This window comes from Pundamilia nyererei, unplaced genomic scaffold (genome assembly GCF_000239375.1).
Source record: "Pundamilia nyererei isolate P.nyererei 1_Seehausen unplaced genomic scaffold, PunNye1.0 scaffold00011, whole genome shotgun sequence".
Classification (NCBI taxonomy): Eukaryota; Metazoa; Chordata; class Actinopteri; order Cichliformes; family Cichlidae; genus Pundamilia; species Pundamilia nyererei.
The window spans coordinates 6,848,119-6,861,413 of NW_005187412.1; the positions used below are offsets into that span (position 1 = coordinate 6,848,119).

At 39.5% G+C, this 13,295-nt stretch overlaps 1 protein-coding gene across 1 annotated transcript in view; it reads right to left on the reverse strand.

Moving 5' to 3' along the window:
- Nucleotides 1–8,774, reverse strand: part of galnt18b (UDP-N-acetyl-alpha-D-galactosamine:polypeptide N-acetylgalactosaminyltransferase 18b) — a 91,642-nt gene extending 82,868 nt beyond the window's left edge. The window contains exon 1 of the mRNA XM_005724346.1: nt 8,194–8,774. Within this exon, the coding sequence (XP_005724403.1) occupies nt 8,194–8,431 (238 nt within the window). The 5' untranslated portion in view covers nt 8,432–8,774. The remainder of the gene's footprint in view (nt 1–8,193) is intronic.
- Nucleotides 8,775–13,295: the final 4,521 nt, after the last annotated feature.

Here is a 13,295-nt window from a genome sequence, read left to right on the forward strand (position 1 = left end):
GTATTTACTTATGTGTTATGTTTCACTACTATTGAAATTGATTGAATCTTGAACATTTATGTGTAGTAAAGATAAATAAAAAAAATCAGATAGGAGGCAAATACTTTTTCACAGAACTTTGTCTGTCAAAAGAAATTTGGTTTAAAGGGACGAGAGCTAAAACAGACAGAGATTTAAGTATTTGATTGTCTGTTTTAGCTCTGATGAAAGCGTTTGTATTTTGACTTTAATATAGACCCAAAAGTATAATCTGAATGTCAGCAGTCTCATACCAAAGCTAGGCAAACATAAAAGCACAGATCTGGATAATTTCAGATATCTTAAGATATATGCTTTCAGATTAAATCTAATAAAAAGGAGTCGAAGAGACACTACATGAGAAAATGACAGATCTTGTTTATATAGCAGATGAAAACATAATGGCATAGCTGTGTTGGAAACGCATACTTCCTCACTTAGTGCCATTAATTATGAAAAAGTGCAGAGGAGTGAGAAAAAGAAACGACTGCTGACAAATCTTGAATGCATAGTGCAACAAAACACTTCAATTTGTTCTCCGCTGTTGCTGCCTTTGCTGATATACGCTGAATGCGAAGCACGGAGGTCTGAAGCATTTACAGTGGATTAGAAGATACTTTGAGGAGAAACCCAGATGGTGCATTCTTTTGCCATTTTCTTTTCAAACAAATACTGGTTTATGATTATTCTGCAAAATAAAGAGTCTCACCTCAATGAGACTCTGTTGGTATTATAACCCCTTACATTAATTATAATTGATATAAAACACTAAACCAAAATTAGGGCCCAGATTTATATAAGAGGTCTGGGTTGGCTTAACATAACCATGAAACAGCTGACGCTTTCCAGTCCATGGATTGACTTCAAATGCTTTGCTGATGCACTCATCGTCTTTTGCGCTGAGCATTCTGCAGATGTTTTAACACAGATACATATCTGTTATGTCCATGCATGTTCTCACAAAACACCCTGTGTTTATTTTTGCTAATTAAATTCTTATAAATGTGGTGTTGACAACTTTGAGGATCACATCTAGTGTGCTAATCTGGGGCTTCATTCTGCTGACAGCAAATAACTACTCCACTGACTGTAGGATGACAACATCTGGTTATCAGAAATGTGTCACGGAGAAAAGACTTTCGTCGCACATCGGTCTAAAAATCACACAATGCATCTTTATGTTTATCCTGTGAGAATATTTATTATGTTTACCTAACCAGCTCCAGGGAAGGAGGTTCTTATCAATAAATCATTGTAGATCAATATATAAAGATAAACTGCTCACTGTCAGCTGGGGCTGTAACGTAAATCCCATGCAGTCAGAGCTAAATCAGATTTCCATCTGACTTACAAGGATTGTTTTCATATTTAGCTGCAACTTCAAATTCAGCGGGGGGAAACAACACTGAGAACATTTGCAAAAGTGAACTGATCAATTCAGGATAAATTGTCAAGGGATGACCTTTTTTGTAAGAGGGCTTTACTTACTTTAACATATTAGCCCTCTGGATTCAAAATAATTAATTGTTTTCATTACCAAAGACTCTCCAGTGGATTAATATCCCTGTGTTTCAATAGCGTCTTGATTTATTGAAATTACCACCCAGAATATTCTCCTGTTTTATATTCCCACTCCTCACACATCTCGCTCTCACACACTGTCTGCAGCCCTGCCTACAGGCTGCAAACAGCAAGTGCTGACAGATGAATCAGACTTGTAATAAATCTACAGCAGAATGTTTAGAGCCACAGTTACATTACAGTACAATATGAAGCACTGTTAAGCTCTGTGCATTAAGATAAAGTCATGCAGTAAAATCCTCTTTGCTATATTTTAACAGATGGTGAAGTCTGAGAAGCACCATCTCTGCTTCATGATCTATTCATAAAAAGAAAAAAAAAACATATTGAAAGGGCTGGAGCTTTTATAAGCACTTGCATTTTCATGTCTTTCTAAATGTGCAGAGTGTCTTACCTGGCTGCCTCCTTAAAAAACATGAAATGTTGCCAGCCTACCAAGACTGCATTATTCCCTAAACAAATTTTCTTTTTAATCACAAAATCTTTACAGCAGCGCCAGACCGATATTAGCTCGTCACAGATCTATTGACTTTGCACAAAAGGTATAACTAACTACAGAAACACCCGAGACACCATCCATCCATTTTCTTAACTGCTTATCCAATTCAGGGTCATGGGTGGGGGCTGGAGCCTATCCCATCTGTCATTGGGCAAGAGGAGGGGTGCACCTTAGCAAGGTCTCCGGTCCAACACAAAGAGACAAACAACCATTCGCGCTCACATTCTCACCTACGGCCACCAATTTAACCTAACATGCAGTGCAGGGCTGCTGTGGCAGGAAACCGCAGTACCCGAGAGAACGCACACAAGCACAGGGAAAACATGTAAATGCCACACACACACTCCACACCTGAGATACATTTGCAGTATTTTTGAAGCAGTATCGAACATACTGCAGATTACTTAACTGAACGCACTGGCATGTTTATTTCCCAGCTGAATTCTATGTATTGGAAATATAGAAATTCAAAGAGTCTGAATCTTAACCAGTTATTATGGACGTACAGTCACATTTATTCACTCCCATCCCTTTGAGTTAATTTACTGTGGTTCATGATACAAATACCTGAAAAATTAATGACATTCAGCCTTAGCTGCAGGGTACTATAGTACTAATTAGTGATTTTTGGCATGCTAAGGCAGCATGGTGGCTCTGTAGTTTCCACAGTCAGTGCACAGCAAAATGGTCCTGGGTTTGAACCGGATTTTCAATCAGAATACCTACACTGGGCTAAATGAAATAGACCAATTTCCTCAAGGAGACCATTAGAAAATATATTCCTTTGTCTTATATGAAACGAACGTGGCAATTACAGTAGGTGCTGCACCTGTTAAACATGAGCCTGCCAGCATTCTTATTGTGTTAGCGTTTCACTCAAAGCATTGCTTTGTCTAAGGTGTTTTGCATTGTTTGTTTCCACAATTTCAGTGTCACAAAGAAATGATATGTATCATGGAAATTCCCCAGCAGCCTAATCTTATAGCAGCAACACCAGGGGAGGTTTCAGAATCACCTGATCTATCCCAAATTACAAGCTTGAACAAAAAGTACAATTTTAAGCCCAAGGAGGATATTGGTCTCCTGAATTCAATACAAGAGGAAGTTCTTTCTACAAGAGAGAAACCTGAGAGTGAACGCCTCCCATTCTACTTCTGGAAACTAAGAAGCACACATAAGCCTGCAGGTTATGAGAAAAGTGCTCTATCAGGATAATTAAGGTACTATGAGGTCTTTAAGATAGGTCTGATTATTCAAGACTTTGCATGTAAAGAGAAGGATTTCATATTAAATTCCAGATTTTACAGGGAGCCAATGAAAAGAAGACAATATTAGAAAGAAAAATATGATCTCTTTAATAGCCTGCTACAGTAATTACAAGCAGTGTTTCTGCAGTATATTGCAAAGACAGCACTTGAGAACAATGGGTAAAACGACACTGACATTTTCTTACAAAAATATTATAATAAAATCACATTTTTGTTCATCATGGATAGCACATTAGTTTGCAACAGTTCTACATCATCTTCATCCTTAATGGTTCTGCATGCTAATGCTCATCATGATTCTCTGCCAGTCTGAACCTGTCCTGCCACTTCAGATGCCGAATAGTCTCTCCACCCAGCAGCAGTCTTCAGCTGTTCCCGCTGTCCTAAACCTGCCAGCACCTGCCCTCAATTACCTTAATTAGTCACTCAGTTTATGCCCACTAACTCTAGTTATCTGCCAGATTGCAATATGTCAAGGTACATGAACTACTAATAGTAGTAGTAGTACTAGTGGTGCTTGTGCAATAATCTGTCCTTTGGTATATGACATGTTGGGGAAAAAAAATCACAACCTATAAAAATGTTTCAAATTGTGCTATATCCATAAGGAAAATAAGCTGCTTTGCACTCCAACATAACAGCCGCACCATTTGTGTAGTTTGCCTCACTAGTCTCTGCTGAAGTAACAAGCTCTCAGAGCTGCCAAATGAATGTGAGTCAGATTCAGAAGAAGTTAAATGGTAAAGAGAAACAGACCAATCATCAACAGGTTTCTGCAACGTGAGCCAGAAAGAGAGGTTTTCACACACACACACACACACACACACACACACACACACACACACACACACACACACACACACACACACACGTGTATTCTTATAGTAATACAGAAATGTTTGTGTTTTCTTGTTGTTTATGATGCAAACGCAGTCATTATATTTTATCATAACTTCTGTAAGAAACACGGCTTTCTTTCACTGGCCCTTAAGTCCTGAGAATCCACAAGTATGTGTGAGTGCAGCTTGTTCTTGCCGGGGCTGCATGCCGTAGCCTGCACAAGCAAGCACACAAGCACCTGAACACATGCAGACAAACATGCACCCACCTTTCTCAGTTTTCACCCTCACTCGTTTATTCCAGCCTGCACCGACTTTCCCCAGAGAAAATCACATCAGATAAACAGCCAGCTATAACTGTCCTCTGAGCATCAACTGAAATGCTCTTTTACTGAGCTTCTCAATTGAGTTGATGGGTGTACAGTATTTTCTTGGAGCCATCATGGGAGCTGTCACAATCATTTGCAGCTAAATCACCACTGTGTTAATGCCTCGCTCACAGAGGCTCCGTGACTGTTCAATCAGACCAATGTACGTCCTCAGAGGTCAAATCGAAGCAATGAAACCGGCTATCTTTTCATAATCACCATCACAATAAAACAGCAGTTTGTTAAAACAGCACAGCTTTTATGGTATACACTCATGCATTTATGTTTGTTTAGGTGTGATAATTGGCCTCATTGTTTTGTTTATTCCAACTAAACTAAACAACAAAATCCAAATTACAGGAAACTGGAAGATGTCACCCATTGATTCTTAGAAATTGTTTTTCTTCTTCTTCGTTTTTTTTTTTTTTTTTAACAATTCATTAATGGTTTAACAAAGAACCAAAATGATTTCAAGAATATAATTCTTAGCTGCAGTGCTATTCAGTGCTATTTTTTCCTGCTGTGTCAACAATGCAACAGTTTGTCACCCAGATCAACAACAAAAAGCAGCAAAAAATAAGACAAAATTAGTTGATGAGCACTATTTGAAATAAAAATATGTGGAATTCTGATGCCTCCTATTTTAATAAAGAATTACAAATATATGTAAATGTACACAGAGCAAAAAAAGCTTGACTATTACACCTAGTGGAGTGCTCCATTAACTGTATATTCCAGAGGTTTATCAGACATTTTGTAGCACGACTTGACAATATGCTCTGTAAACTGTCACACATGTAGCTGCAGCATTTGCCCTTGAGTTTTGGGTTTGGTAGCGTAAGGGAAAGAGTGCACGTTCACACATGGTGGACATGTGTGAACGTGCTCGGTCCAGCCACTCGAAAAAACTCTCCTCGGCTGACTCTACTTAATAAAAAAAAAGAGTTCAGCCGCTTAACATGCTGTTTCCATGATGCTTTATCTTGGTAACAGGCCACTTAACTTCATCACATAGTGGAATATTTCTGTCTCATCCCTGAGAGCGAAGCTGACACCAGAGACATCTCTCTTGACGGTCAGCTGCAATAAATGTTTCATTCTCGGATGCGGTAATGCTCTCTGGTGTGAGGGCTCATGTTGGCCTCCGCTGCACTGAAACTAAGTGCATATACAGTTGGTGGCTGTGTGACTAGTATACAATGACTCAAGTCACATCACAAAACTGAAGAATGTAAGAGTGAAAATATACCATTTCTGCATTTGTCTCAAATCATTGTACAGAAAGGAAATGTATTTTTAGAGATGTCAAAAGTGCACTAATGACTCTCTGGCTCTTTTTCTGAGGACGCTGTTGGCCACATATGCACTCAGATTATGGGTCTACATTTGCTGCAGATCCATTGAAAGCAATTATCGGGGAAATCCAGACAATATGGCTTGCACTTAGAATGATGGGTCATTTTGCTGTTACAGTTTTTACTGTTGCAAATGTGCTCTGACTGAGTCAGCTCCAACAGTCTCCCCCTGCATTAGCCCCAACAGATTTTTGCTTCCAACAACAACACTGTGGTCCCGAACTCTTAAAAAATGACCATCACTGAGACTTACTGTTGCTATTAAAGTTATCTCTGTCTTGTCTCTGCAGTTTATGGCAAGGGCCTGGAAACAGGTTCAGAAACTTAAAAAAAAAAAATCCCAAAGCAGACAATAATAATGCTGGCTGACTGTGCAGGAGCTGGTGAAACAATGGAGAAGTGAAAATGTTTGATATGCATGATGTTTTCTTTAAAACTAATTACAGGATGATTGTCCTAGTTTTAAAAGTAGCACAAAAAGACAGTAAGAAAAACGTGAACCACAGCCTGTTTTTAAAGAGAGTTTCCATTTAGGGAGCTATACCCCTGTTTCTGTTACAGCCAGAAGCCACATTGACTTAGAGAAATCCGAACAGCAAGCCTTCGTCCAAATGTTAAAAAGAACTGAACACCCCGGAGTACCTCCAAATACCATGATACTTTTGGCCAAAGTGAAGGAAAACAAGCTATGGTTTATGGAGGGTTGTGCATGGGAATTGGTCTGGGTGCAGTAATTTCAGCAATATATAACAAGTTAATCAGTGAGCCTCAGAGGGGCTGCAGGCAGATATATATTTTTTTAAATCTTTGGACAAAGCAAGGTGAGCTTTTTCCCTGTTGGCACTCTTGCAGCTTAGCTTATTTACCAAACAGAAACGAGATGGGAGGGTTTGTGATCTTTTCATCTGACCGAATGCAATACAGTGAATAAGCACATTTCCCCATATGCCAAACTGTGCGTTAAAGCTGGAAAAAGTCCAAGAACTGAGATGTTGCATGTGCGGTCTGTCAAAAAGCAGCTTAAAATAAAGTACAGGTGATTCTAGAGACCGAGTCTTTTTCCGTGTAAGCAGCATAATTTATATAGGTTGGGTGATAAGGTTAATAAGAAGCAGAATCGCAGCAGCAGTGGCAATGTCACATATTATCTTTTCCAGTCAGAGTAACAGAAATAGCTGAAACGTGTACTTTGGAGGCAAGTCACTGGGGGCAACTCAACAAAGCTCCTGCAGATGCCTATGGGTGCCAAGCTGAAATGGAGACCTGCCTCCAGGAGGAATGTTTACCCAAGCTTAGCACAGAGCCTTATTGCTCAAAGAAGCATGAGTAGATTTCTGCCTGCATTTCAGTTCTGCAGCAGCTCTGTGCCATGTCAAATTGGGACCTGCCCAAAACGAGCCCCCCTTGTGACGACAAGAATAGCTCTTTTAAAGAGAGGGAGAGGACGAAAATTAACCATGTGTGATCAAGCGTAAAGAAACTGCATGCCAGCAAGGAATCTGACCAAAAGGATTCCCGGCATTCCTATAAGTGTAGGAACAGGTCAAGTTCAAGTCAAACGTGATTGGGGAGAAAAGACTTACTTTTTGTTTTAGCTGTTTAATGTATAACTCCGATTCATTCAGACGAGGAATGAAAGAGCAGATCCAGAAATTCTCTTTGCAAGTTTCTTATACACATAATCAGACTTAATGCAGATGTGAAATGTCCTGTCGTGCAGTTGTATTTTAACGCTGGCAGCGCTCAACGTTTTATTGAATTTTGTCTCTCTAAGAGGAAACGTTTTATTAACAATCCTCGTTGTACAGCAAAAACAACACCTAAAGAAATGAAGGAAAGATACAATCCCGTGTTTGACAGTATTAATGAAGATTCACTCTCTGTGCGTAAAACAAAAGGAGAAAATGCTGTTCAGACTTTATTGTATTCTATCTGTTTATTACAATGAAATTCATATATGCAGCTTTTTAAATGGTGTTTATGTGTGCTGTATTACTGTCATATAGGTTAGAGCCTCGCTGCACTCCTTTGCAAACCTGCAGCTTTTCTTTGTCCTTTATTACACCCTCTAAATAATCTGATCGTGAACAGACAAAAGAAGTTCCTGCTCTCCATTCCCCCAGGCACAACGCACTTTCAAATGCCACACACCTTTATGTGGCAAAAATGAAACTTTCACATGGTTTAGTGCAAATAGCTCGGACACTATATGTAAAACAGAAGGATTGGTTCATCCAGAACCGTGTTAAAATAACAGGCTTTTACCATGAATGTGCTGGTTGACCACATTCTCCAGCCGATCGAGCCTCTCCATGATTCGGAGAGTGTCACCTCGCTTGTCCCCTTCTAACTTTCTCTCCGGTAAAGGCATCGGGACCTTGATGTAAATGTTGGCGATGTAGTTAGTAACCCATCCGACATAGAGCAGGCAAACAATGTTGGTCATGCCGCTCAGTATCACGCATGTGGACACCAAAGTTTTGGTTCTCCTGGTGCAAGCCATGCCGACATCCCTCCATACAGCTTACGGTATCCCGTTAAACCGGAGCAGGAGGCGACAGCCCGCCCGCAAAACTGTGATAGTGAAGTTATTTCCAGCAACTGTTCAGCAACGCAAAATCCAATAGAAAACCATTTACTTCCAAAGAGGTGTTAGTTTTTTTAATCCTCCTCTCTCAATTTTGAATCACAGGTTAATATGAAATATCTACAGGTGAAGCTCCCTCTCGCGATCCATCGTAAACCTCCGTCAGCTCCAGTAGCTTTGGAGAATTAAGGAAACTGGAGAGACACCGAGCATCCTGCAGCCAATGGGAGGGTGGAGAGGACTGACAGTCTGCCCGCTGCACGCGTCCTCACACTGCGCACTGATTCACTGTGAAAGTGGATCTGTCAAGACTGTTCGCACATTAAAGGACACAAAGTAGCCAGGCGTTATTTTATTTGGACAGCGAGATATTTCCAGCATGCGTGTCTGATTTCTCTCCTCGGACACGTTGGTTTCTTTCTTTCTTTTTTCTTAATTGTCCCGTGCATGTAGAACACACTTTTGATGCAAGAGCTATGAAATCCACAGCCTACCTGCTGCAATACTGGATCAAACCACGAGATAGAGACAACGGGGTTTCACGGTGAAATCGAGGCGTGGGGTCATGTCATAGGTCTGTGAATCGCCTTATCAATGCAGAGAAGAGGGAGCGGGGAGGGGGGGGGATAATACAGCGAAGATGGAGAATCGTTTAAAATGTATTTTCTGGGCTAAATCGTGAACTTCATTTTTTAAAATTATCAACATCTACTTCGAGGCAAGCTGAACTGATGTTGCTTCTTTGAAGACCCCCTTCCCGTTTTGAGTGATTGGGTGATGACTGAATTTTAAATTATGGACTTTTGTGTCTGGGCCTAATTGCACCCTCTCTTTATTGACATTTCATTAAAGGAGTCAGTAAATGACACATATAGCGATAACAAACAGCTTTAAATGTTGCCGTTGTGTAGAAGATTTTTCCCAAGTATAGTGCACCAATACTAATGTCTGCAGCAGAGCCTCAGGTTTACGCAGATTTGTCACTTAGTGATTTTCCTTTTCGGTGTATCCAAAGCATATGGCATTTCCTTTTTAAGCAGATCAGAATGTTTTTATTTTATATTGAGAGCACACAGTATTTGTCTGCAGTGTATTTTTATTGTCTGAATGAATGTCAGACGTCGTTGACTGCATTTTTCTCCCCCCACTTCAGTTCTTGATTATGTTTTGACAGCATTTTCCAGTATCATCTCCACCAGATGATTATTTGCTAGTAAAAAGCCTTTGTCATCCAATCTTCCAGACAGCAACAGCACAGCAGCTTGTCAGGGTGAAGCTATTATATTCAGTAATGAAAAATAAAAGTTACATCAATATGATATAGGCATATTTTTTCAAATGGGATAAACAGCGTTAAATGTGATACTTCGTTCCTCCACATTTTTTCCTGAGTGACTGAAGCATGTTAGTGAAGTAAGACAGGATAGAAAAGCAGAGCAAATGCTGACAGATTCCTTTGTTTGCAGTTTTATCCCATTCTCTAACTTTACAGAGCAAAACGTGAAATGTCTTCTTTGTGCTTGGCTGCTATGATTACAGAGACTGGGAGGGGAAACCAGGAATTTGGTAAATTAAACTGACAACTATATGCGGCCATTTGAAAAACAAATCTAAAAGCTGTATTATTCTAAATTCAATCACTTTTAATTTATTTTGACAGTCAAAGATCACCACTGTTACCCGATTTGTGCTTCATCAGTGATGGTCACACTAGCAGCCATTATCACTGAGTAATGTCATTCCCACTCGGCTTCACAGTAATTTGACCCACACTTTGGTATAAAATGTTAAAGGACAGCTTTCAAAGAATTAAACACTGCTAGTGCTTCAGTTTGCATTTTCAGCGTATTAGTTTTGAGTACTTGAATGAATCATATGTGGTTCTTTATTGGAACTGTAAACACAGAAGTTCTGTTCTCTAAGATACAGTCAGGACCACAAGTTTTTGGACAGTGACGCTTTTTGTAATTTTGCCACTGTACACCACCACAGTTGGTTTTAAATTGAACAGTCAAGATGTGATTGAAGTGCAAAATTGAGTGCAGACATTAACTGTTTAGGAATATTGCATTTTCAGAGGCTCAAATGTAACTGGATGAAGTAACACAATTTGAAATACAAGGACTTTATTGGATGAAAATTCTTTGCAGTCAAAGACGGCCTGAATCGAGAACCCAAGGACATTTGGCGATGTCCATGAGTTCTAGAGCTTTTAGATGCTGTGCCGGCTGCAATACGTTGCTGCCTCCTTCAATTAGTGCTAGTTTGTGGGTCTCTCAGCCTTCCGTTTTCTATTTAATAACTAAAAAGCATTGGGTTGAGATCAGATGAATGACTTTACCACTGAAAAATATCAAATTTCTTTCCCATGAGAAACTCTTGGGTTGCTTGTGCCATATGCTTTGGGTCACTATCCATTTGAACGGTGAAGAGCAAGTCCATCAGTTTTGCAGCATGTGGTTATTTCTGGGCAGACGGTGTAGCCCGTACACTTCAGAATTAATCATGCTTCTTCTGTCAGCAGCCACATCATCAATAAACACTAATGACCCGGTTCCACTGGAATCAGAATCAGTCAAATCGAGATCTTTCATCTGCTCAATTTGTCATGGAATAATGAGGGACCGGGTCTCACCTGGCCATGAAACTATATGACAGCCAGTTGTCCAATTACTTTTGAACGTCTGAACATGGGGGACTATGAATAAATATGGCTGTACTTCCTAAACAGTTAATTCAATGCTTTTGTTAAAACCCTTGAATTAAAGCGGAAAGTCTGCACTTCATTCCCATCTTGATTGTCTGATTTAAAATCAACTGTTTTGTTGGACAGAGGCAAAATGACAAAAATTGTGTAGTTTTTCAAAAAACGTAGAGAACTAACTGTGAATGATGCTTTTCTTTTACTGATTTCCTGTTCGATCGGCAGATTGCCTGCCTTTGGAACAAAAGATTAGACAGCTGAATAGTGTTAATTTTCTACATTTGGGCCCTAGACTGTACCCAGACAGTCTGCTTAAGAAAGAGCTTAGGAGATAATGCACAAATGCTACCTATTTTGTTATTTAAAAAGCTAATAGTAATGAACTTTCTGAACAGTGTGTTTTGCAGTTGATTTTCATTATTCTTGTTCTTTCCTATCTTATTGGTTTGGTTAGGCAATATCTATTCCCTGTCAAAGTCACTTAGTGAAGAGTTGTTGCAATTAGATTCAGTTGCTCAGCCGTGCTGCAAATCAGTTGCTCTTTAACTTGATTCGTCTTTCAGAACATAGGTTAGCTCATAGTTATCTTTGCTTCGTTTATTGTTCTTACTGTTACATATTTAATATCGCTGTCCGTTGTTTCAGAGCTTCTGACACCTCTATAAAAGACCACCACCACCTCTGTCCTGTCTTCTCAGCAGCAGCAGCCATTTATGGCTGTGAGATGATCAATGCAGGAGCATGCTGCCCATTCATCTCAGCTAACAGACCTGCCAGACTGCCAAAAGGTAGATTTGTTTTAGTTTGCAATATGTGAAGGGTGTTCCTATTCTCTAGTTACAAGGATCTGATGAAAATGATTTTTCTTGCTTTTCCCATTGTTTCTACTTATCCCAAACCATTAGATTCTCCAGAAAGTCAATACACTGTTTGCAGTCTTTGCACCTTTTAAGTTAGACTGTAAATTTAGGTCCATGGTAAAAGTTTAAAATGTTGTGTATAAGATGTCATTTACAATTATGACACCGGCTATAAATCTTTATTGCTCAGTTAATGAAAACATTCATTTACGTTTGATAATCACATTCACATTTTTATCAGTATATTTTTCAGCTGAACATTAAAACTGACAGTTCAATTGTGCATATTGTTTCCTTTAGTTCTCTCTCAGCTGAACTCCATGATTTTATATGTTTTGGCAAGAAATGATAAATACAGAACATCACCCAGACTTCAAACTAGGACTCATAAAATCATGCTCTTTACATACAAGGCTTTCAATAATCAGACCTTATCTTATCCTAATGACCTTATAGTACCATCACACCATCAGAGCAATTTGCTCTCCCACTGCAGGCTTACATGTTGTTGCTAGAGTTTTTAAAGGCAGAATGGGAGGCAGCGCCTTCAGCTTTCAGGTCCCTCTTCTGTGGAACCAGCATCCAGTTTGGATTTGGAAGACAGACACCGTCTCTACTTTTAAGATTAGGCTTAAAACCTTTATTTTTGTTAAAGCATATAGGTGAAGCAAATCTAGTGACCCTGAATCCTCTCTTAGTTATGCTGCAACAGGTCTAGCCTGCAGGGGGATTCCCATGATGCACTGAGTGTTTCTCCTTCAGTCATCTTTTTCAGTCACTATGTGTTTATACACCTCTCTGCATTTAATTATTAGTTATTATTAATCTCTGGCTCTCTTCCACAGAGTGTCTTTGTCCTCTCTTCACTCGCTCACCTCCCCCAGCCTGGTTCTGCTGGAGGTTTCTTCCTGTTTAAAGGGAGTATTTCGTTCCCAAAGTGCTTACTCATATGGGGTCCTATGATTGGCGGGGTTTTTCTCTGTTTTCTTTGTATTATTGCAGGGTCTTTACCTTACAATATAAAGCAATATAACCTCACACCAGATAAGAATCAGCTACACCATTTCCCTATCCACTCACACTAACTTGCATTAACATCTGTTTAACTTACCAGTATCAAATCGCATCTTAAAGTGTGATTTCATAGCAGAATTAACACCGTCACTCTCCGTCAGTGATTTAATTGGAATGTTTACGTTTTGTTTCTGTTTTTTTT